The following is a 26,154-nucleotide window of genomic DNA, read 5'->3' on the forward strand; positions in this document are numbered from 1 at the left end:
ACCCAGGTTGTAAATAGTAGAGCCAGGAGCAAAAACTACAGGATCCTAAGTCAGTTCCCTTTCCTCACAAAAAAAGCAACACACTGGATTCTAATTTCCTTCCTTCTTTGTCTTCCTGCCCCACCCTGTCCTGTTTCTCTCTCATATGCCTGCTGTCTCACTCTGTCTCCCCCCTACCTCACCCCCCCACAGGCCATTCATATCTTAATTGTCAGATTATTTAAGAACTGTCCTAACCATTTCAGACAAGTTCCTTAACCTTTTTGTATTTCACTTTCCAAACTGTGGCTATAACAAGGGTAGAGCCTGATAAAATGGTTGGAAGGACTAAATAAAATAACATGTATGTACGTAAAACACTTGGCACACATTTGCACAGAGCAAACAGGCCAATATGTCCTCTTTCCCTCAGGCTACATTTTGCAGGAGACCAGTCAAGAGTTCTAGAACTCTTTAGGTAAAAACAATAAACTATGTGGTCTTAGTACAACCTCATCTTTTTGTAGATGAGGAACTAAGGAGTAGTAGAGTATTTATTAAAAGTCACACCGAGTTAGAAGCAGAAGACTAGAACCTGACAAGTCAGCTCTTCTGCCCTTACTAATTTGTGTGAAGTCCAAGTATTGGATCAGTCAGAGTTCCGGTTTTGTGTCCTTTTTAATTATTGCATCAAATTCAAACCTGAGCCCATCTTTAAGAAGAACTGTAGCCACAAAGACATCTGGTTAAGGAGTCAGTCTTGAATCCTGGTGGGGCTTGGAAAAGCCAAAGAGGTTTCCTTTGGCTGAGCCCAGAAGTTTGCTTTCACAATTAAGTTTCAAGAGAGAAACCAAAGATCTCTGACCAATTTAACTCGAGGAAAAAGAAATACAAGATCCCAGCAGCTCGGGAGGCTGGACAGGAGGATCATGAGTTCAAAGCCAGCCTCAGCAAAAAGTGAGGCACTAAGCAACTCAGTGAGACCGTGTCTCTAAATAAAATACAAAATAGAGGGCTAGGGATGTGGCTCAGTGGTCAAGTGCCCCTGAGTTCAATCCCCGGCAACCCCACCCTCCTCACCCCCACCCACCACCCCCCCCAAAAAAAAAAAAGAAAGAAAAAGAAATACAAGGGCATACTGAGCTCTTCCTAAAAGTAGCCTCCCAGCTACGCAGGAAGCTGAGGCAGGTATATTGCAAGTTTGAGGCAGCATTGGCAATTTAGCCAGGGTATTGTCTCAAAAAGAAAAAGAAACCTGAGACCCTTTGGAGGTTTGTTTAAAAGCACAGTACAAATGTCTTAGGGCTTGTATAGAGCCTTGCGCTGACTTGACCATCCATAGCTGCCTCACCCTAAGGAAGAATTCTGACAGGCACGCAGAGTCCAATCATGTTTTGATCAAACTTGGCAATCTTGTATTTGTGCATATTTGAAATCCCTGACTACATATGGTAAGCCTGAATAGATATGCATACCCAGCATTCCTCCACAGTCCAGCTCTGGCCAACATCTTCTTAGAAATGCCTCCACTCCTTAAAAAATAGCACAGTCCCTTGTGAGCCCAGGAGGAAGTAGTTCTTGACCATTTCTTTCTGTTCTTTCTCCACAGTTCTATCTGGAGAACCACTAAGAACAAACCGAGTGCTTCCTGCGATTCCAAGTCAAAGGGGACACAGCACACCACTTGGAGAAAGCGATTGCCCTGCCAATACCACCAACACTCCCAACTAACTGGGGGACCCTAACTGCAGGAACACAGATAGCATATATTTTCAACTCCCAAAGGACGAGATTACTCAAGTTTGTAAGAACAAAGACTAATTTAGTGAACTGCACTCTATAAGCCATTCACAGTTTTTTATAACTCAGAATTCCTTATTCCAAATAAAGACAGTTCCTAAATAAGCACTTAGAATCTTTGAGTGTGCATATATTTAAGTCTGTAAGTTTCTGTGACCTCTACTTGCCAAATTTTAAAAAATATGTTATTAGTAGGGAAACTTAGCTGTGTTTGATTTGCTTTGTGACATGTTTGCTGTTTTGTCTGCTGAATGATTTCATGTGGTTTTGTTTTTTAATGCTTTGCTAAATAAAAAAACAAAAAAGATATCCCAGACTTGTTCTTCGCATTTATTATAGTTCTACCTTGGACTGACAAAACATAATGAAAATTTAAGTAATAAATTCCCATAAGCATCACAGTATATGACTTTTAAATGTATGATCTTGTGCAAAATATTTTCTAATATTGTCAGTTCCTGGCTGCAGCCCAAATCACTTGACATTGTCTGTGTCCCGTCTTTGTTATTTGATGATTTCCACCTACTGTTTTGTTCAGATATGATTGATTATTCCAAAAGTAGAAGGTCATGTGAGTTGGCAAAGTGTACATCCTGGCCTACCATAATTGGATAGGCATTTCTCACACATTCCTCAAATACTCTACATAATTAATAGTTCTTTTTTTCTGTTTCAAAATAATGGTTTCTGCCTACTCAAGGCCTTCTCAAATCTATGACTTAGTAAGGTTTTGAAAGACTACTTCTAACTGCAGACCTCTTTACTAAGATGTTTATGTGCTGTTTGGATTTATTTTGGCTAGAGTCCTGTATAAAGTTCAAGGCTTATCCACATAAGATGATGATTACTCCATGTTATTTCCGAGCTTGCATGTTATTTTGTAAGTATCTCAACTATAGAATTTACTACTTTATATTAGTATTATTCATTTAAAAAGAACAGACTCTCCCATTAGCTACATAGAAGCTCCTTTAGGGCCAAATTGCAGTTCTTTGACTTTGCCCTTCTAGAAATTTGTGCCGAGCCTGGCACAAAGTAAACACTGGATCATTTAATATTTATCAGGAAGGAACAGAAGTAGACAGGGAGTTGGCAAGAGCAGGAATTGTAGGAAGTGATAATGAAGAAGTCATAATCCCATTTTGACAATGGTAGTTGTCTTAATCAGACGTTTTTAACTTAAAGTCTATGGATCAACCTCCAACCTGTGCCACAGCTAGAAAGAAGGAAAATTCTGGTACAAATAGAAGAACTCTCAGGACTCAGATTCTGAAGGGTTTTCTTTTTTGTTGTCTTGTTTATGGGTTGCATTTTTTTTTTTAAGAAGAATGCTTTGTTCGATGTGCCACCAGGCTACTTCTGAACCCATGTCCGTGAGTTAGACATCTTGTCAAATACTACCTATAGGCTAGTTTCTGCTTCAATAATAAACAACCCCAAAAATCTTATTGGCTAACACAATTTGTTTCTCATCCACAATACACGTCCCACACCAGCTTGCAGGGTTGGATTGATATAGATTCCTTATTGTCATGTGCTTCCTTGGTGACCAAGGCAGAGGAAAATGAGACATGTGTCTCATAATTTCCTTTAGCATTTCATTAGCCAAATCAAATCATGTGGGCATGACTAACTTCAAAGAGGGAGGGAAAGGAGTACAGAAATGTAATCCTTGCATGTGTCTGGAAAGGAGAAAATTAGAATATTTATGAATTATCAAAAGAGGACTGCACTAACCAAAACTCAGGTCCTAAGTGATAGTTTAAGGACACTGGTATGATCCTCCTCTAAGTGAATAATTAAAGAGGTCAAAGTAATTTAAAAAACAAAATGCATATTGCTATGGGAAAAGCCACTATCCCCTAATGTCTTCACTTCTTTATACACACATACACACAAAGAATCTTCTGATGTCAGGACTTTCTTTCCAATTTAGTTTAGGAATTGTTTTTAGCTATGAAGAAATAAAATGCTGCTCACTTCCACCTCTTTCAATAGAGCAGCTGTCCTTTCCCCTTCAGCTAAAGTTGCTTACTGGGCAGATTCATCCTTGGCTAATATTTTACTGACCAAATCAGATATTAAGCACTAGAGTTTGGATCTAAAATATCTCCCAAAGCCCATGTGTTCAAGTCCCCAGCTTGATGTTATTGGAGAAGGTGAAATCTTTAAGAGGTGGAACCAAATGTAGGTTTTTCTATTATTTTTGGAATACCCTTGAAGGGGACAGTGGGACTCTGGCCCCTTCCACTCTCTCCTTTTTTAAAATTCTGGCCTTGAGGTAAATAGGTTGTTCTACCTTGTGCTCCTGCACTATGTGCTGCTTCACCCAAAAATCCAGATTCAATGGGGCCAACTAGTCATGGACTAAAACCTCCAGAACTCTGAGTCAAAAATAACTCTTTTCTCTTTATAGATTATCTCATGTATTTTGTTACAGTGATGGAAAGCTGACTAACACATTGAGCATTCTCTAACTAGTACCTGATTTTTAAAAATTTCAGGCAACCTTTTCTTCTCAAATGACTTTTCCTTCTTTTATCACTTATATTTGCCTTCATTGCAAAGAATATATTATTCACTTACACATGTAAAAATCATAACTCTGCATATATTATTTCATTTGAATCATGACATCAACTTATAAAAGAGGCCCTGTCACCAGACAATTCAAGGCAGAAAAAGAAATTAAGTGAATTTCCCCAAGTCATCCAGCTAATAAATGGAAGAGAAGGGCTTTGAATTAAAGTTTCTTCAGTTTCATCACCCACACACAGAATACCCAAACCATTGTTTTCTGGTTCCAGAAAATTCATTCTCATTTCATAGAATGACATACTTTGGGCAAAAACTCCTTTCTGATTTGTACAGTAGAGCATAGCTGCTGTTGTGATTTGAGGAAAATGCCTACCAACTCAGTACTTTGTGCTAAACCATATAGGGTTGTTGGTTTTTTTCCATTTTTTTAGTTTCCTTTGGTAATCACCTGGTTTAACACAGGTATTATTTCTTCCAGTAAACACTTGATCCGATATTCTCATTTTCCTGGAATTGAGCCAGTACAAATAGATTTATATAACTCTGATTTATTATCCTTTCCAACTTTACCAGAGCATATAGCTTGACATTCCATATGATTTTAGAAAACTCTACCAAGTGACTGATTACAAAGATAGTGACTTCCAGAAATACAAACATAACCATTAATTTTGCTTTTGCCTCTACCTTTAGAAATTTATCAGTGCACACCTCTAAGCAAATGCTACCTTGCCCTTGAAATGTACTCTTTTGAAAACAACCTTTGGAATTCACCAAAGGACTAAATGGGATAGCTTAGAATAAACATATTTGACCTTAGCATAACACCCAAGTCAACAACCAAATAATAAAGGAGTATGATAATGTTGCCAGGCTAATGGGCAATGACCAAGCAGACTCCATTTTGCCCTCAGACTCCACATCATTAAGAAATGCTTCTCCTATGGAAAGCCCCGCCTCTATACCCATCAATAGTTGCTTAGCATAGCATGTTTGGCAACACAAAATGGCAATTCTTATACAATGTAAAAGTGTTCTCTCTTTGGTTCCCATTTTTCTTGGACAATGTACCCTGTCAGAGACTGATTGTCTAGATGTTAGTAACCATTCTTTAACTTGTGCTCAACTAGGGACATTTTTTGCCCACTCCCTTTTCTGCCTATGATTTTAGATCTCATGATGTGTGTTTATGGTTTTGAATGATAGCAACAGCCACTTATGCTTTAATATGGTTTTGGACTATAAAAGGTGTGCTTAAACCCCAGAAGGGGGTTGGAGGGTGTAAACTTCAGCCTACCCCTTGGCCCACCAGCTGGTGGATCCAGACCGCTAACTGGTGAATAAAGTTTCCATCTCCTACTTTAAGATGGACTCAATGATTTATTGCAATCTCACCTTAACAATAACAATTCTCACATGTAGTAGTTAGGCCTTATCATTGTCTCCCTGGGGAAAATTACATTTTTAAATGAAGAAATTCTATCAGAATCACATATTTCCTAGACATTGACATAGAAATGTCAATACAGGTGGATTAAAACTATTAATAAATGATAAGTTCGTATCAAAACTATAGCCTTTCAAAGAAAATGCTTTCAATTCTGACCTCTATTCTCTCCCACCTCTTGTTTTGGGAGTTTGCTGAGTGAGTTTTCAGCTACCATTTTACACTAGCAAAACCGTCACTAGAGGGATAAGAGTAGTTATCATGTTGATAAATGTAAAACAGGAAATAACTTGTTGATCATTAAATCCCTACTAAAAAGAAAAAATAAATCATACTAGGGATTGAGCCCAGGGGAGCTTTACCACTGAGCTACATCACAGTGCTTTTGTGGTTTTTAGTTTTGAGAAAGGTCCCACTAAGTTGCTTAGGTCCTCGCTAAGTTGCTAAGGCTGACCTTGATCTTGAAATCCTCCTACCTCAGCCTCCCAAGCTGCTAGGATTATAGACATGAACCACCATGCCCAGCAAAAAAAAAAAAAAAAAAAATTTATTAATGGCGAATGGTAAAACACCTTGCAAGTTCTAGTAAGACCAATGAAAGCAAAAGTCCCTTTAGGAGGATCAGGTAGAATCTAAGTGGTTGACAGTAAAGATAGGAAGCTGAAGTTTTTGGAGACTGAGGTCTGCTGTAAAATGAGAAGGTGAGGTGAAAGACAGAGTAGATGGTAATTGGCCCTACACAGGCAGAAAGCCAAGAACTGAACCCAGATATAAACAGATGGCCATGAGCAACACATCTCTGCTGCTCCAAAAGTGAACCTGGGCCAGAGACATAACAGTGATTGATATAGAAGGATGAAGGAAATTATTTCCATTGCTTCTATTCATGTGACATAAAAGTACTTCCAAAAGCTATTAAGAGAAGCTACTTAGACACTGATAGTACGAAAGACAGGTTATGAGAAAACAAAACCACATCTTAGAGCCCAGAAAATTTTCCTCTGCAATGAGCAAGCCAAGGCCCAGCCTCAGCCTCAGAAAAAGGAGCTCTATTTCTCTTGACAAACACCTCAGACATTGCTCATAGAGCTCTTGGAAGATTCCAACTGCACCTTCTATTTACTTCACTAGGACTCAAGAGATAGATTTAATCAGGTCCTACCTATAAGAAAGATACTGGGCTACAAGTATTAACGTTCCTTCATCAGGTTAAAAAGGAAGCTCAAGACCCTAAAAATGGCCAGGTGTAGTGGCCCACGCCTGTAATCCCAGTGGGAGGCTGAAGGAACTTTGGATAGGGCAAAGGGGGGGAGGGAAGGGTAAGGGAGGAGTATGGGGATAAAAAAAGATGGTGGAATGAGATGGACCCTAGGTACATGTATGATAACATGAATGTTGTGACTCTACTTTGTGTACAGAGACATGAAACTATCGTGCTCTATTTGTATACTATGAATCAAAATGCATTCTGCTGTCATATATAACTAATTAGAACAAATAAATAAATTTTAAAAAGAAATTAAAACAAAAAAAGAAAGATGTGATGGGAGGGGAGGGGGGATAAGAAGGGCAGCACAATACAATAGACACTAGTATGGCCCTATGTATAAACGTAGCTGTATAACCAATGTGATCCTGCAATCTGTACACATGGAAAAATAAGATTACATACCCCATTTGAATCAAATGTATGATATGTCAGGATCATTGTAATGTTTTGAGCAACTAATAAAAAAATTTTTTTAAAAAGAAATTAAACCAAAAAAGGATCACAAGTTCAAAGCCAGCCTCAGCAAAAGCAAGGCACTAAGCAACTCAGTGAGATACTGTCTCTAAATAAAATACAAAAAAGGGATGGGGATGTGGCTTAGCATTTAAGTGCCCCTGGGTTCAATTCCCAGTACAAAAAAAAAAAAAAAAAAAACCTAAAAATGGACTTTAGGTGGATTACTGCTGGGTCAAACACTAACTACATATGAAAATTCTTATTCAAGCTGATAAATTAAATGAGAAAAGCAGAGTTTCTGGAAGTATGTAAGGGAATAACAATAAGTGGAGGTGAAGTCAACCAGCCTAAGATTTTACAATTAGAGGGAAGCCACTAGAGGAGCTTTCTCAAACATACATGAAAAATGAATACAGGAAAAAGTAAATACCAAGGCAATGCTTTCACATGTCCAATGGCTCATTCTAGGATATCTATGCCAATGTTCTCTGAACAAGTGATTTAGGGGCAGCAGGGGTGTAGAAGAATAAAAAACTTGAAAAGATATAAGGAACCAGGTGAGGTGGCACATACCTGTAATCCTAGCAATTCATAAGGCTGAGGCAGGAGGATGATGGCAAGTTCAAGGCCAGTCTCAGCAATTTAGCAAGACCCTGTCTCAAAATAAAAAACATAACAGACTAGGGATGTAGCTCAGTGGTAAACCATCCCTGAGTTCAATACCCAGTACATAAACAAAAAGACACAAGGAATCACCTCTCCCTAGAATCTTTACCTATTCAGTCTTCACAGTCCGGATTGGGTGAACCTGTCTCTGTAAGCACCACCTCCCCTTTGCCACAGTCAACCAAGGATGAAACGTCCTAATACCTTTTGTATTATTAGATTTTATTGTGTGGGGTGTGCTGGAGCCAGCTCCCAACAGCTTGCAAGAGTTCATTGTTAAATGCAATATTCAGGAATTTTATGAACTTTTTAAATCATTAGTAAATTGAAATCAGCCATGTTGGGAATATTTGCACCATGGAAATCATCAGGGCTTTTTAAAAAATTTATATCCTGCACATCACTGGTTGAAACTTTTTTTAAAAAAATTGAATTATAAACATTTTAAATTAAATACTATATTTTAAAAGATATTCCTTTGATAACACTGATAGTACAGAACCTGTTCTTAAAGGGTGATCATGACATGCCTAGGTTTTACCATATTAGATTGCAATATTTTTTGGAATATGATTTAATCCTATGATTAATAAAACCCATATAATATATGCATGTATGATTCAGTGCTGCACCCAGAATGGGATTTCCCCTAAGACCTTACCATGAGCCAAACATGCCTTAATGAGTATTCACCAGGACAGTGTTTGGCCCTGGAATCCTGCAGGCGTACGAACAGCTGCAGCTCAGGTTACTCTGTTTTCCTGTGGGCTTCAAGACTGATCTCCTTACCACCCCACACCCTGTTCACATGCAGGAAATGAAGGTGTGCCCCCTCACCCCGCCCCCCTCAGCTCTCCTTGTAGCCAAGAAATAAACACCAAAGCAGCAAAGGAGTCAAAGTCAAGCAGGAAATGGAAGCGAGAGTGTCTCTCCTGGTGCCAGCTCTTCCAGAATTAAGGGGATTGCTGTAGTTTAGAAATTGTCTGAGTATGTGTCCCCCCCAGGGGCCCATGTGTTCAAATTCAATCCCCTTTGGGAGGTATTAAGAGTGTGGAAATTTAAACAGACTATGGTATTTTCAGGTAGGGCCTTTGAGAGGCGATTAGAACCAGAGATGGTCCTTAGGGCAGAGGCCCCAGATTGAATACTGAGGTTTCATAAGAGGAAGAGAAACCTGAGAAGACAGACGCACATGTACGCATGTATACACGCAGGCACACGCACACAGGCACCTGTATTTCCTGTCTCCTGCCACGTATCACTCTGTGCTGTCCCAGACTCTGCCAACAAGAAGGCCATCACCAGATGTGGCTCCTGTACCTTGAACTTCTAAAGCTATGAGCCAAAATCAACCTCTTTTTATTTAAAATTTTCCTGGTCTGTTGGATTGTGTAATTGGCAATGGAAAATGGACTAAAGTAGATTCTACAGCCAGGCAAAATGCACATATTCTTTTGTGCAGAAATGGATATATATGGATCTGAATTAACTTAGCTAATTGCATAACCAATTAGTATTTGTTAATAAAGAGAAAAGTTAGTTTAAATTGCATGGCCCCAAAACTCAGACCTCCCTAAATAGACAGGAAGGCCTCTTAGGCATTCAGTCGTAAGGTCAAGATCTGGAAATTATCTCTTTTTATGCTGCCTATGTTCTGGACTTGGCTTAGCTGGTACAGGACAAACAAGATGATTGTAGTACATTTGTGCATTATTTATTATTTCAACAAATATTTATTGCTTGCACTGTGGTAGATGCTGCAGGAAAAAAACATAAACTAGAAAGGATATAACCAATTTATGAGTTAAGTTATGTGGGTTTTCTTAAGTGTTTTAAAAAAAGAAAAAAGTTACTAAGCCATATAGTCTCTGTTTGGGTTCTTTATTTATTATGTAAGGCAAATAGATTACCTTTTAATAAAACCAAAGGTTAAATCTCAAAATTGTCTTTCTGCTTTTATTCTTCCACTTGAAGTTATGGAGTCTACCAGAGTCACAGTTTCAGAGCCTTAATACAAAAGACTCTAGAATAAATTTTGATAATTCAAAATGTTAACATCGTAACTCCTCAAGATTCTGAAAGCTCAGAGCCAGAGCCTTTTTTTTTTTTTTCTTGGTACTGAGGATTGAACTCAGGGGCACTTGACCACTGAGCCACATCCCCAGCCCTATTTTATTCAGAGACAGGATCTCACTGAGTTTCTTAGGGCCTCACTTTTGCTGAGGCTGGCTTGAACTTGTGATTCTCCTGCCTCAGCCTCCTGATCTGCTGGGATTATAGGTGTAAAGAGTCTTTTTGTAGCTGATTCATGGTCAGAATGTGAGGAAAACTGCACTGGTTCCTATAAATGGTCACCGTACTGTGTAAGAGGAACCTTAGCATATTGACAAAGCTGCCACCATCTCTTAAGTGTTGGCATCACTGACTTTTTCTTTCTCAAAATGATGCCCAGATTACTAAACCTCATTTCTTTATCAGCTGATTGATAGGAAGGGAAAGCCTGCTGGTGAGACTGTAGGAAGTGGGGAAGAGAGTGGGTGCATTGAGAGCCCTTTCACTAGTAGGTCTCTCACCTGGCCAAAGCTCTTTGACGTCAACCCAACATGGATTAATTCTTCAGGGTGAAGGATCACCAGGATCAGAATCCAGCAACTTTCCCTGATGGTAATGACCCCAGAAGAAAGTACAGCAGTATTCATGATCTTCCCGGGCTCAGCACTTTAATGGATTATCTATTACTTCAACTTTCTTCACACAAACCTTTTAACACAATTGCTTTCAAGAGGCAAAACAAACTGATTTTCATGTTCCTATTTTTCTTAACCACTCATGCATCCTGTGGGTGTGCTCATGAACTCTAGAAGGTGGAGAAGGAAGGAAAGAGGAAGACCTGTCAGCTCTCCATGAAGCCCCTGCATGTTGGAGAATTGGCTGTGTGCAGCATAAGCCCAAATGTATGTGGATACAAAGACACAGAGCATCACGTAAAAGAAGACATTTCTTACTGTAATTTTAATATGAGGCTGGGTTTCATGAAAAAAGCACAGAGAAAAACATAAACAAGCCTCTTAAGTGTGTTTTATCTTCAACATTTGCAGATTAACTTTACAGACCACTTTAAAAATCAAAATTAATAGAGTTATACTTTGCTCATGATTGTTTTTGTTACTTTAAGATTTCACCCACATGAACATATGAGTAATTGCCTTTATTTGATTACACTTAAGCTGGAAAATGTGTCTCCTTGAAAATTTTTCAAAAGAAAAATGAATAATAAGTTGGAAGAAGAATTGCCATTCAGATCCTGAAGACTTACATTCTTATAAAATATGCTAGCCCTTCCAACATCGCTAATGTCCTTTTTGATGCAAAGAAAAATAACTGATAATGATAATGATGACTTTAATCCTTTACTTTAAAATACCATAAAAAGTAGGGTGGTGAACATCAGGAGAAACAATGTAAGCAAACTTCAATAAATCTGTTCCCTTGTTCTCATTCATCAGTTCCCATCTTTTGCTAACTTCCTTTTTCCAAGTAAAATTGATTAAGCAAACAGTTGTGAATACCTACTATGTGCACTGGTATAGGTGAGAGAGTGACAGTTATTAATAAAATAAGCTGCCTACTTTCATAAAGCTCCTGTCACGAGCCAATTAAAATTCTCTAGATTTTGTGTACAGATAAGAATTACAAAAACTGTTCATTATCTCAGGTTCTTTTTTTCATTTTGTTCCATTGAGATCCCAGAGATTCCATCAAACCTGATTCCCAGTTACTAGGATTGCTGCTGCTAATGGCTCTGATTCCCCTGGGTTGTATTTCCTGTGAAAATGATAGAGAGTAAGGGAAGAAATAGAAAATCGGAAGGGAACACTCCACTTAATTCAGAGAGATTCTTTAAATGTGCATTAAGGCAAGATTTCATTAAGAGGAAGTTTCTGGGGGCATTTGATATAGGAAGGAAATGGAGGCCACAGAGTAGGGCCTAAATAAAAAGGGACTTTTATAGCCAGAGGGTACATAATGGAGGAGAGAGAAATAAAAACCAGGAATGGAAACAGACATCCAAACTTGCGGGAAAGAGGAAAGTAGGAAAGAAAAGGAAAAGCAGATGAAGAAAGATCAGTGGAGGGTCCTGAACACTAGAAAATAGTGTTTTTAGATGAAGATGTCAATAAAGAAAAGGAGTAACAATAGCTATTATTACACAAAATGTTATTGGGGCCATTGGTTTGACCTGAGCTCCTGCACTAGGCCCAACAGACCAAACCAAAATGGAGTCACTTTTGCTAATCATCTATGCTACCAAGCCCAAATTTAAGTTGTCTACCTTCAAAGAAATCAGAAGAGAGAGAGAGGTGACAGCCAAATTTCCAAGTGAGCCAGTTGAGGTTGCTTTTAAAGACCTCTGCAAGGAAATTAACTCTGCAACAACAAATCCGTTTTTGTTTTGAGCTTCTGCTTTCCTCAGCCCTGTTTGTAATAAAACTAACCTTCTCTGCTTGGCTCTTGGGAACAGCTATTCTATGTTGTGGAAGAGGTATGTTACCCCATTCTAGATCCACCAATAAGATCCTTTACCTAAATTTGAGTAAATTTTCTCTTTTGACAGAGCAAATGTTTTCCTGTGTCAGACCTGGGCTAGGCACTTCACATTCATTAATAAGAACTAATATTTCTTAGGTATTTAAAATGTGCAGCCACAGTTCCAAGTTCAGTACTTAACCCCGTCATCAGTAAACACCATACTGTACACAATTTACTGTGTAGATTGTACAGTGTAAGAATCACACAGTTACGAAGTAATGGTGCCAGGATTTTAGCCCAAGCAGTCTGGCTCTGACTCTGGCCACTTAATTCCCTGCACACACTGATTCTTCCCCCAGAAAGGTTTGCTGCTATGGACAAGGCTGGTGTTCACTAGAGCTGTTGCTTTTCTTCTCCCTGGGGCAAGTGCCTCCCCTAGTCCCTTGCAGGGAGGTGAGGCGTGGGCTGATTCTGTATGTGACTGTCTATGCTGTGCCTATCTTGCCTAAACCCCCTGGCAGGGTCCTTTATATGCTTTCTATTCTCTTGCCAGAAATCAGATGCAGAGGACCCAAGAAAGGATTCTAGTGTCCTTGAAGATGGCAAAAATACTAGACAGAAGCTGTCTCAATCCAGTTGCCACACACCTAATTGGACTTTAATAGTTTGGGGAAATAACCTGTCAAGTATTAAAACACTGAAACTTTGGAATTATTACAATAATTATTATTTACACTGCTTCCCTGATTAATACAATGGACAAGGTAAAAAATGACTATTAAAAGGCTATTCTTATCAGCATAATTTAAAGGAAAAATATGAGGAATAAGAGTCATCTGTAAATGTTGAGGAGGCTCTCAGCAAAATAAAAGAATGATTATTGGCCTTGCCTTCTTCAGAACTTGGTGATAAGAAACCTAGGCTAATGAGGAAGTTGCACACTCTGGAAGGCTAAGGAGACATTTAGCTCAGAGTTGACACAAAGGTGATTCTCCTAATACAGTCCATCTGAAACTGAGCTGGGGATCCCTCAGACTGAAGCAGACATCTTTGTGTTGAATCCTTATTCTCCTTATCCTCCCAGTTACAAAGAGGTTGATGAAAGTCTGGGCTCCTGGGTTCAAGCCACGCACGTTTCTCAAGAGATTTCTCAATCCCAAATTCCACCCCGCCCTCACTGCCTTCAGTGTCTGTATAAATATCCAAGACCCTGACATACTCATAGCTCCAGACAGTTGCCTCTCAACTTTGATTTTTGAACCACTCAATTACACCTGCTATTGGGGCCCATGATCATCAGGGGCATAATTACAGAAGAGGTATGGGATTGAGATAAATAAGTATCTTCAGTGTTTCATCAACCATAAAATGCTTGCCAGACTCCACCCATAGATACTCCTCTCTTCCCATCAATATCAAGCCATAAGAAAAGGGTACAGAGATAGACCCACCATGAATTTAGAAGGGATCTAAGGAGCAAGCTGCAAGAGTGCATGCTTCCTGGGGCCCACACAGGATCAGTGTTATCTTGAAATGAATCTTGCCAAAGACAACTCCCTAGAGCAGAGAAAGGGGCCCACAAACTCACCATAATTCACAGTGAGTGGTAAGGGAGAGGTGATTTATGATGTCAATTGGAGAGCTCAGAAGGAGAAAGAAAAGGGTAAAAAAAGGAGATGAATGGAATATGGCCATTGCCTCCTTCTCTGCTCTCCTGCCTAGATCCTTGACAGATCATTCTGGATTTTCCTTTGTCATGAGGGGTGAGAAGAAAAAAACAGGGATACAAAGCCAAGCCTATATGAAACGACCAATGTTCTAGAAGCCTGCTGACCTAAATTTCAGGACAAGAAAGGACCCAAATGTTCTCTGAAGGTGATCTTGTCTAAAACAAGGGCAATCTTTAAATTCTTAGTGTTGAGCCTCCCAGGCTTGGCTCTTGATCAAGCACTGCGGTTATTTAGGCTGGCAGGCCCTCAGCTGAAGAAGAAGGAGAAGGAGATATCATCCTTTTCCTGCAGAAGCAATGAGCCAACTGATAGTATCCTGAGTGCCTAACCAGCACCTGAGGTCCTTGACTCTGTTTTGAGACAGTCTAATGTATGCCCCTAAAAGTATGATTTATTTTACTATCTTCTGAGTAGTTGTCAATACCATTAAGTCATATAACTTTGAAACTTCCTTTACTTCATTTATAAAATGAATATGCTGGACTAGAATATCTCTAAATATTCTAGCAGCTGTCAAAGTCTTTGTGCACACATGTATGAGTGTGTGTGTGTGTGTGTGTGTGTGTGGCAGATGCACTTGGCACATACACATAAAAGAAGGCTATAAAGTATCAAATTGCATGAGTTTTTAAACAAACATTCCAAAATGTACATACACAACCCATTTTTTGAAGAAGTTAATCGTAACAGATTGTAAATATGAAAGCAATTTTAATCTTTCCCATCCCTTTATAATAAGCTAACTCTGTGGACCATTTTTCCAGGCTGAAGATAAAATCTCAGTCAAGTCCTATAATTTTCCAGGTCCCAGAACATTCAGTCATTTTTAAAGTTCAGAGAATCCAGGTATGGTGGCATATGCCAGTAATCCTAGAGACTCAAGAGGCTGATGCAAGAGAATCACAAGTTCAAGGCCAGCCTGGACAACTTAAGATCATGTCTCAAAATAAAATAAAAAGGGCTGAGGATGTAGCTCAGTGGCAGAGAATCCCAGGGTACTGGTTCTCCAGTACCCCCATCCCCACATACCCATACACAAAGTTCAGAGAATTTTGGAGCTGGGGATATAGCTAAGTGATAGAGCACTCACCTAACATGCATAAGGCCCTGGGTTTAATACCCAGCACACACACACACACACACACACACACACACCACAAAAAAATAAATAAATAAAAGAGAGAGAGAGAGAAAAGAAAAGAAAAAAAAACCCAACAGTTTAATATCAAAACTTCAACCTTATTTTCATCTGCGTTTCTAGCCATTGTCTGTTTCATGCTTGGAGCCTGCAGAGTGTGCTGACTCCTTCTCTCCTCCTTTGTTAACCTCCTTTCCAACTTCTTAGCCAATGCTTTAGACCTCCTAGGGTCACCCAGGGAGAAGGGAGGAGAGGGGAGAAGGCAGCACAGCTGTCTCTGTCTCTGATGGTGCTACTTCTCCCCTGCTGGGAACAATTTCTCTGGCTGGCAACTTTGGTCTCTCACCAGCCCCTAGATTCCAACTGCTCACTCTTTGGTTGGGGCCCTTTCTGTGTTTAGAAAGTTCTCTTGGGCAATATCCATTTCAAGATGACATGGGTTCCTTTGGGGGACTCAGAGGATATGCACTCTTGCAGCTTGCTCCCAAGACACCCCCTTCACTATGGGTGGGTCTCTCTCTGAAACTGTTCCTTGGTGCTTGACATGGGGCAAGCACTCTCCTCTGTAGCCTTCTTATGGAGAATATAGAAGAATGGCCACAGCTCTCTAACTTCTCCAGCACATTCTGTTCATCTGCAAACTTCTCCAACTTCCCAGCCTCACAACTAGTCCAGAAGAGATGATGGGCTAATTCTGTTACAATCAGTTCACACGTATTAAAATGTCCTGCTTGAAGACTCTAGCACCTCAGTTTAGGATGAGGGGACATCTATTCTTTGGTTCTAGACCAAATTCATGAACTACTGAGCATCTGAGGCCTGGATGAATTAAAATTCCTGACGGGTCATTTCTCTTCAGTGATAACTAGTATTTCACATAAAACAACTCTCTCATTCAAACTCTATTTAAGAAACACTTATATATTTGGATTTTACTCCCATTCAAATATTTACAGGAAAAAAATAAGTTTGATGATCCAATTCTGAGTTTATCTGATTTCACCAAATGAGTTTTTCAGTTTTAGAAGAAAAAGTAACTAAGATCTAATAAAATAAAATGAAATAAAAATAATGTTTTGACTTGGCTCAGGAAATTAATTCTGTTTATTCAGCTTTCAGTTCATAATTCAGTTCAGATTCTGACTATAGCCCTGACCTTATTGACTTCTTTCCTTCCCAGCCTGAATGGTGGTTTAAGGAAGCATTAAATGGTACAATTTCCTCTCTGTGAAGATGGAAATGGAACAACTTAATCCAGGGAACCCTGTTTTCCTGCTAGTTTTCTGCAAAATGTTCTATAACAAGTATGGACAAAGGGACCTCAGATGGCAATTGCAAAAGTCAGATATGTATGATACAATATTATTTATAGCCTCTGCTAGATAGTCACAAAATATCAGACATGTAAACATGTTTGCTCCAGGAAACCGTTGAAAGTTCCACTAACTCACAAATAATGACTTCACTGTGCCTCACAATGACCTCCTTTCACCCAGTACATATTAGCAATTGCATTCCTAAAAGCTAACCAAAAGTCCACTTATTAGTTTATTGTTCATTTACTAGAGATGGGAAGCAAGTGGTCTTGCTTACCAAATTTAAATACAATCTTAAGCACATTGTTAAACACTGTTTTTTGGGGTTTTTTTTTTTTTTTTGGCTTTAACATTTGCAGACACTGAATGATCAGCTGGCTACATATGGTCAACATATATCAAGGATAACCAGGAAATCTACATCTTTGAGGTCAATGTTGCTCAATGTTAGAGATTAGTCCTTGGGGGACTTTTATACAACAAGCCCTAGAGTGGTGATTTCACTTTTTTTTTTAAGAGAGAGAGAGAGAGAGAGAATTTAATATTTATTATTTAGTTTTTCAGCAGACACAACATCTTTGTTTGTATGTGGTGATGAGGATCGAACCCGGGCCGCACACATGCCAGGCGAGCGCGCTACCGCTTGAGCCACATCCCCAGCCCCTGATTTCACTTTTTAATCACCACTTAAATAAAAGGTTAAAAAAAATAAAAGTGACTTTATTTAAATATCATTTCAATGGAAAAATGAGGAAGTGGTTTTGGCTTCTTTCCCTCCCCTTATAAAATAGTATGACCCACAGTAAGTGCTCCATGAACATCATTCCCAATGACAAAAGAAACATGATGACAATTTCAACATTCTCAGGACAAGACATGTCATTGAACCACTTCTGCCCACAACCATTGGTTGGAATCACAGTTATTCATTCAGTAACTATTTGTGCCAGCATTGTGCAAGGTATTAAAAGTGATACAGTCCATTCAAATGGGTCCTGACCCTGAGAGGCATATGTGTGGTAAGATGTTTGGTGGCTGTGCTATTGGCTCTGAGAGCTCTTAAATATCAGGGGAGGTTTTAAGGGTTTCACATTTTTAACCTAGAATCTAAGATATGTTTGAGTTATCTAGAAAGAAAAGAGAAATTTTTCAGGAACTTTACATACAAAGACTGGAAAATGGGAAGGAGTGTTTAGAAGAGTGCAATGGCTCAGTACAGAAACAGATTGGGGGTGAGGGTAATGGAAAAAAAAGAAAAAAAAACAGAGAGGAACAAAAGCAAGAAAAGAACAAAGACAGAGATCCCTGAAGGCCATGTTGTGAAATGTAGACTGTGCTAAGGATTACTGTCCATCAAAGGATTTGTGTAAATAAGGGGTGGGTGACGTGCTCAGATGAGAATGTTTAAGAACAGGGGCTGCTGTATGAAGAATGGAAAGGAAGGGAGCAAAAATGGACTCAGGAAGACTAGTTAGGAAGTTGTTGCATTAACTAGGAGAGAGAGAGTTACTTAAAACAACCCAGAAGTCAATGGATTTGGAGGTATTCAAAAGATAAAATGTATTGGGTCTTGGCAATTGACTGGACATGGGGAAAGTCACAGGAGAACTCAAGAATGATGTCAGAACTCTGATTTCAGCAACTAGAGATATGATATCACCATCAACAGAGAAAGGGACAACAGCTGGGGAGTAGGCCTAGGGAGGGAAATGGTGAGCTTGAGTTAGGATGTGCCCATTCTGAAGTGCTGGTGAGATTTTGGTGTGGCAGTTTCCTTAAACTATGGAATTTTCTATTGATTCTACAATGTAATTTTATTACTAATTACAATTAGTAATTACAATTAGTAATAAAAGAGCCCACAAAACATTCTAAGAGGTTTCAGTGGAAAGATTGATGTCACCACAGCCAAGGAAGATAGTTTGAAGACCACAGTCACCAGTATCAGATGCTTCTTACACTCATGTCAGATAATGCTGGGAGTGGGGGAGTCTTAAACTTAGCAACAAGGCTAGGCATGATGGTGCATGCCTTCAATCCCAGTGACTCAGCATGCTGAAGCAGGAGGATTGCAAGTTTGAGGCCAGCCTCAAATTAGTAAGACCCTCTCTCAAATAAAAGGGAGGAGGGTGGTTCTGGGAATGTAGCTCAGTGATAGAGTGCCCCTGGGTTCAATCCCCAGTACAGAAAAAAAAAAAAAAATTAGCAACAAGGTTATTGGTGATTTTGGTAGGACCCGTGTCAGAAGAATGTTGGAGCAGAAGCCAGATTTTAAGGAGAATTTCACAGTGAGAGCAAGTAAGTGGTGATGATGAGTCCAGACACCTGCTTCAATAAACTTAACTGTAACCAAAACAATTTAGATAAAGCAAGGGTAGAAAGGAGTGTAGAAATAAGAGAGGGCAGTATTTTAAAGATGGGGGGAAATGGGCTTGTTTAAATGCTGGTAGGAAAGTAGCAAGAAAACCAAAGCAGAGAGAAGGAATCTACAATGGAGCAAAGTTGATCGACCTGTAAGAGAGATTTAGGGCCTTGGAACAGACTTTGGCAATGAGAAATCTCTTCAACTATAATAGAGAGAGGAGGACATGGTGAGTTGTGTTGCAGGTAAGTTTGTGGCAAGAACCTGAAGAAGCTCCTTTCTGGTGGCTTTTATTTTCTCTTATAAAGTAGAAGGAAAATTCCCCAACATAAGACTGGTTAAAAAAAAATTATACGTGCCAACTTTACAATCACAAGTTTTCTCCGATTAGGGTTTCATTTATGAGTAAAAACAAAACTTACTGAAATCATTTCCGTCCTTTTAACAGGCAAGTCATAAATACCAGCCACCAACTGTGGTCCCAAGAGTTACATAAGATAAGATACAGTGAGCAGTACAGGGAGCCCCTCAGATACTGATGAACTCTAAGCATAACTCCGGGTCATGGGTTGGATTGCTGTGGGCTCAGTTAGCCTTCATTCACTGGACCATTGGGGAAGGACAGTAAAGCCCACCTGGGAAAGGATTATTGAAAGTAGAGGCAAACCTTAGAGAAAAAGTGAAGGGGAAGGAAGAATAAAACCTAAAGGTAAAAGTCCAGAAATGTCCACTGCAATCCACTCTAGATGACCATAATCAACTTCCAAGGCCCACACTGCAGGGTATACAGAACTGGAAGATGTTAACTAGTGTAGATAGTGTCTGTTGGTATCTCTCTCTCTCTCTCTGCCTCTCCCTCTCCCTCTCCCAACTCCATTTTCCCTGTCTGCCCCCCAAAGCCTTTCCCTCCCCTCTCAGTTTTTATGATTCTTTATATGCCTGTTTCTATATCCACTGACTTCAATAAAACGCCAAGGAGCAGTAAAGACCAAGTGATTATTCCCTGTTACTTGCCTGGCTTCCTAATATACTCCAGAAAACTGAAGCTGACTCCCACGCCCCTTTCTTTGTGTAGCTTTTCACAGTGAGGGAGTATCCAACCTCACAGAAAACCCAAACGCTGTAGATGTCTCTACACACACAGGCGATCCAGACCTTATCCCAATGTGCTTCAGTAGGACTCTCAATTAAAAGTAGTTTTCAGAATCACAGGTCCTAGCTTTTCTTGCTATTCTCAGCAACCTGCTTTTCATACCAACAAAATGATTTTGAGGACAAACAGAGAAGCTTCTCCTGCTCCCCGCCCTCTGGCCCCATTCTGAGGATCAGGTTTTGTGTGGCATAAGGCAGAAGGGTCCTTGAGAAGATGTTTGATTTGTCACCAGCAACTCTCCAAGACAGACAGACAGACACACACACACACACACACACACACACATAGACACACACACATACACTCTAAGCTGTTGCAAAAAAGAAAGACTCAGACCAATGTAGCAAAACTTCTGGAGAAAAAGGTTTCATAACCTTCTGGCAGTGACTATTTCAAAACCAAATAACACTCTAATTCTGCCAGACACTGAAATGAAAGTAGGGAAAGAGAGTAGAGTCAGGGCGGAGGGAGGCAAGGAGAGGGAACATTAGGGCAGAAAGGAAAAACAGGAAACAAAATTAAGAGGAAGAGCCAGAAAATAAAAAGGTTTAACTGACCCACAAATTGAGAATTTAATGAAAAGTATAAAGTCTGCTCTTCTCCACCCTCTTTGTCTATCAAGCATTTTACTATTTTCAGGAAGAATAAAATGTAATCTACTCCACCCCTAGTAGCTGTTGAAGAGCTTTTTCTTATTAAAAAAAAATAATAATAAACACAAATAGAAATCCAGTGAGCCAAAGTCAACAGTTAGGCATTTGTGTCAGGCTAGAAGAAACTGTCCTTTAGGGTTTCCAGCCCGCACCCTTTGCTGGCATGACTCCACCTCTCTTTGTGCCTGGAATTTTCATGTTCTCTGACCGACCTTAGCCCAGGGCCTCTGATCCAAATACACAGCTGTTCTGAAGCACTCCACCTCCTGCATTCTCCCAGTCCCAGCCTCCCATCCACCCCACCTATAAAACAAAAAGTGGATCCTGCTCTTCCTGGCTGATTTGCTGGGGCATCTCAGCCAAGACAATTCCTTGCTGACATTGTGCCAGAGACTGTGACCCAAATTCCTCACATCTCTTAATCAAAACAATGGAAACTTCTCCTCTTCCTTCTCCTCCTCTTTTTCCTCCTTCTCCTCCTCCTCCTCCTCTTTATTTTTCTGGAAGGGGCAGCAACTAGTGTGATTTTCTGCCTGGAGACTCTCTATCCAGAGCCATAAGGTAGGAGTGGGGCTGCTGGACTTTATGTCACTTGGAAAAATAGGTGGTTTTTCTGAGATGAAGTCAAGAGGTTTGTTGAATTTGTGAAAATTAGAAGGAGGGAGTTTTAACTTCATTTTGTAAAATGGTGGCTATGGTTCCTGCTATGCATATGAAGCCTCAGAGCCCCGAGTTCAAAGGCTTTCTCCACAGAATGTGTTAAGGACACTGAGGCTTCATGTGGTTGTTGCTGGAAGCTGTAGAGAGAGTCAGGTAGGCCCTCCTTTATTGGAAGTCTCACACCAGGAAAGGGACATCCAGGCAAAAGATGACAGAGCACAGAAGAGACAAACCTTTACTCTTGAGTCAGTGCCTTAGGGTGCTTGGATTATGGGGACAAAAAGGAGGATAGAAATGGGGGGTTTCTGAAGTAGAGAAGCCCCCATTATGGTGACTTTGATGCTCCCTTAGGTCAGCTCCACCTCACAAGTCTGGGGAGGTCACACAGCACCATGAAAAGGGGCTTTCAACAGAATTGGCCTAATTTTTTTTTAATAAATCAGTAACATGGGAGAAGAGGGAAGAGAAATTGGAGACATAAGAATTCAATGTAATATGTGGCCCTGGAGTGAATTCTGGTTTGAATAACCAAGTTGTAAAGACCTTCTGAGAAGCCAGGCAAGGTGGTACATGCCTGTTATCCCAACTAGTCATGAGGCTGAGGCAGGAAGATCACAAGTTCAAGGCCAGCCTGGGAAACTTAGGAAGATACTGTCTCAAAATAGAAAAAGGAAAAAGGGCTGGGTGTGTGGCTCAGTGATAGCGGGTTTGCCTAACATGTATAGGGCCCTGGTTCCATCCTCAGCACCCCCAAATTTAAAAACAAACAAATAAAAAATAATAAGGCCTTGTAAGAATAATTCATGATATTTGGGAATTATTATTTATTATTATTTATTTTATCATGCCATGTACATAATATTATGGTTCTGCAGGAAAACATCCTTATTTTTAGATAGGCATACATGAGTGAAATATCATTACATCTGTAATTTACTTTGAAATAATTTAGGCTGAAAGAACAGTCATGAAGTAAATATGGTAAGGAGTACGATATTAATTTAGGTAACTCTAAATGAATATTAATTATGCTTTTCTTTATGCTCTTGATTTATTTAAAAATGTGTGATTTTAAAAAAGTTAAAATCAAACAAAATGCCAGGCAGATGTCACATCTATGATCACAACAACTCAGGAAACTGAGACAGAAGGATCACAAGTTCAAGACCAGCCTCAGCAAATTAACAAGATCCTATCTCAAAATAAAAAAAATAAAAAGGGCTGGGGATGTAATTCAGTGGTAGAGCGACCCCAGGTTTGATCCTCAGTACCACAAATAACAAATAAAGTCAAGGACACAATATAGGAAATAGGAAGATTAAACTTCCCATGCAGGTCAATGTTCCCTAACACCAATTGGCCCAATCCAGAGTCAGGAAGTCAAGAACTAATAAAAGTGGTTCTTATTTTTTAGGAGTTAACACTTCAGAGTGACAGGTAGACAGACTAAAAGAGCAAGTATTAGGTGTCCTGGGAACAGGGAAGTGGCATAGTGCCAGCTGGGTTGGTACTTGGGGAGTGGTGGTGGAGGACAGAGGGTTTCCTGAAGGAGATGGCCCCTGGGCTGTGGCTTGATAAATGGGAAGACTTACTAGGCAGAGAAGCTATAGGATGGTCTTCTCCCTCCAGCCAGGAAGCACTCTCAGAACCTGGGTGTGGAATTGAGAGAACAGACGAAGAAGGGAAATGAGGAGAAGAGCAGTCAGAGGAGATGACTTTTAAATAAAGATCCATTTAAGGCATCCTAGCCTAACATGCCCCTAAAGTGGTATAAAATCTGAAAAGGTGAGAGAGATTTCTAAGGGACCCCTGGGTAAGGGTCATTGGCCAAGAACATCATTCCTCTGATAAGCCAAAAGTGGGTCACATAAAACAAAGATGTGTTTACAGAAACACAGAGACGACTAGGTGGGCCCAAAGGTCAAGGCAGAGGCCATAGCCATACCCCAAAATTCCCAATGCTCATCCTGGTGTCCAGCTTTCCCAACCCTGAAGTCCTGGCCTACGGCCTCAGATCTCTCTTCTGTTTTCAGGGAAAGGCTCCAAAGTAAACCCCTACATCTGCTTGGGATCCCAGGATCCAAATATTCTCAAATGACACTTATTTCCACCTAAATTTAATTAACCCACTCCCTGTAGGTGCACTGAACTAATGGGAATCAAGCAGGAGTAGTAACTGGGCCACTCCAGTCAGTGGGTTACTGAACCTTGTAGAATCAGGCAGTGGTACCCGAAGCCTAGGTAGTGATCCAAGACCCTACTGCTTCCAAAATGAATAAGAACCAAGAGCGATGATATGCCTAGTTAAGGAGGAAAGGAGGCCATAGATAATTCAGAAGACCTTTTTACAATAGCCTTAGGACAGCTGGAAAACCACCATAGAGCGAGAGGTTAAGGAGAAATCTTGGAGGCCTTCTGATCCCATCATTGGCCTCACCCAACAATGAAGTCCCTTTTCTTCTGTTTATGCTAAATCCACCTATCAGAGAGTGTGTTGCTGTTTTCCCTAAGTAGAGACCACACCTGTGATTCTCATTAGTTCTCAGACTGAGACATTGTCACTGGAGACTGATGAGGGAGGAAAAAAACAAAGTAACTTCATTTCACACACAGATCTCTTTTCACGATGGAAAATCATTTTCATGTTTATTGGAGAGTGAACTAAAGGAATCTGAAGATTCTCTGGCTAGGGACCTCCAGTTCAATGTAGTCACACCTGAGGTTGGGGCTAGAATCCAAAGGTAGAAACTGTATATGCTCAATTTTAAGAGCCTTTTAAACTTCTGTACAAGTAGAATATATAATTGGATTTAATTCCACCATTTGAATTTAGTTCTAATTTCTCAACTGAGCACCAAAGTAGCTGACCCCTATGTAGAAGCTATGATGTATTTGTACTAGAAAGAAAAGAAGAAATACACCTGAAACAAATGGACACACTAATAATGAAGCGCACCTGTACCCTAAGAAGCGCATGGAATGGAGACCCACCAGTCCAAGGCAGGCCCAGCCTCCTGGTCCTGCCAGGCTTTATAGAAATACATAGACAATCAGGTGGGCCCAAAGGATAATGAGCGAAAGCCAAGAGCCCTGGGAGAACAATGGCAGACAGAATCACTGCACTAAGTAAGTTACCTTCATTCCTCTTTCATGGTTTCCAGTGCACATATATTTGATTTTTCAAAAGTTAAATACACTGATACTATAATTCCAGACAGAATTATAAATCCACAGAGTTCAATTTTCACTAGTTCATTTTCTGGTTCTATTCTATAAGGTAGGACTTCTACAACTGCACTATGATTGAGCATTAAAAATAGATCCTTTGCTTACCAGGAGCAGATATAAAGGTTGAAAAAGAACAAGCTAGAATGCTACACTGTCAGAGAATACTCCAGATCAATTTGTGAACAGATACTGTCTTGATTTGTAAATAAGAAATGCTAAATCAGAGAAATTAAAACTACTCTAAGATACCATCTCACTCCAGTAAGCATGGCAGCCATAATGAAGACAAACAACAACAAGTGCTGGTGAGGATGTGGGAGAAAAGGTACACTCATACACTGCTGGTGGGACTGCAAATTGGTGCAGCCAAATTGGAAAGCAGTATGGAATCTCCTTGAAAAGCTGGGAATGGAATCCATCATTTGACCCAGCTATTCCTCTTCTCGGACTATACCCAAAAGACCTAAAAACGGCATACTACAGGGACACAGCCACATCAATGTTTATAGCAGCACAATTCACAATAGCTAGACTGTGGAGCCAACCTAAATGCCCTTCAATGGATGCATGGATTTTAAAAATGTGGCATATATACACAATGGAATATTATTCAGCACTAAAAAATGATGAGATCATGGTATTTGCAGGGAAATGGATGGCATTAGAGCAGATTATGCTAAGTGAAGTTAGCCAATCCCAAAAAACAAATGCCAAATGTCTTCTCTGATATAAGGGGAGTGACTCAAAATGGGGAAGAGAGGAGGAGCATGGGAAGAAGATTACCTCTACATACGGAAGAGGGGTGGGAGGGAAAGAGAGGGAGAAAGGAAATTGCATGGATGGTGGAAGGAGACCCTCATTGTTATACAAAATACATGTATGAAGATGTGAGAAAAAAAAGAATAGTGTTACCCTAGATTAAGTAGAGAGAAGTGATGGGAGGGGAAGGGAGGGGTTGGGGAGATAGGAAGGATAGTAGAATGAAACAGACATTATTATTACTGTGTGTATACATGTGATTGCATGACCAATGTGATTCTGCAACCTGTATACTCAGAAAAATGAGAAATTATATCCCATCTGATTCAAATGTATGATATGTCAAGGTCATTGTACTGTCATGTGTAACTAATTAAAACAAATTTAAAAAAAAAGAAATGCTAAAGCTGTACCCAGAAAACTGAAATCACTCCAACCCAATGGAGCCAGGGGGAACTTTGTGGCATAG

At 39.9% G+C, this 26,154-nt stretch overlaps 1 protein-coding gene and 1 long non-coding RNA gene across 2 annotated transcripts in view; one reads left to right on the top strand and one right to left on the bottom strand.

Moving 5' to 3' along the window:
* Positions 1–2,032, top strand: part of Ankrd55 (ankyrin repeat domain 55) — a 70,450-nt gene extending 68,418 nt beyond the window's left edge. The window contains exon 10 of the mRNA XM_027938179.2: positions 1,589–2,032. Coding sequence (XP_027793980.2) covers positions 1,589–1,710 — 122 coding nt within the window. The 3' untranslated portion in view covers positions 1,711–2,032. The remainder of the gene's footprint in view (positions 1–1,588) is intronic.
* LOC139705795 (uncharacterized) overlaps positions 1–8,903 on the bottom strand; it is a 76,324-nt gene extending 67,421 nt beyond the window's left edge. Inside the window, exons 1-2 of the long non-coding RNA XR_011707630.1 lie at positions 8,818–8,903; positions 8,064–8,143 (exon numbers count right to left, since the gene is read on the bottom strand). This is a non-coding gene — a long non-coding RNA (uncharacterized lncRNA). The remainder of the gene's footprint in view (positions 1–8,063; positions 8,144–8,817) is intronic.
* Positions 8,904–26,154: the final 17,251 nt, after the last annotated feature.

This window comes from Marmota flaviventris, chromosome 5 (genome assembly GCF_047511675.1).
Source record: "Marmota flaviventris isolate mMarFla1 chromosome 5, mMarFla1.hap1, whole genome shotgun sequence".
In the NCBI taxonomy this organism is placed as follows: Eukaryota; Metazoa; Chordata; class Mammalia; order Rodentia; family Sciuridae; genus Marmota; species Marmota flaviventris.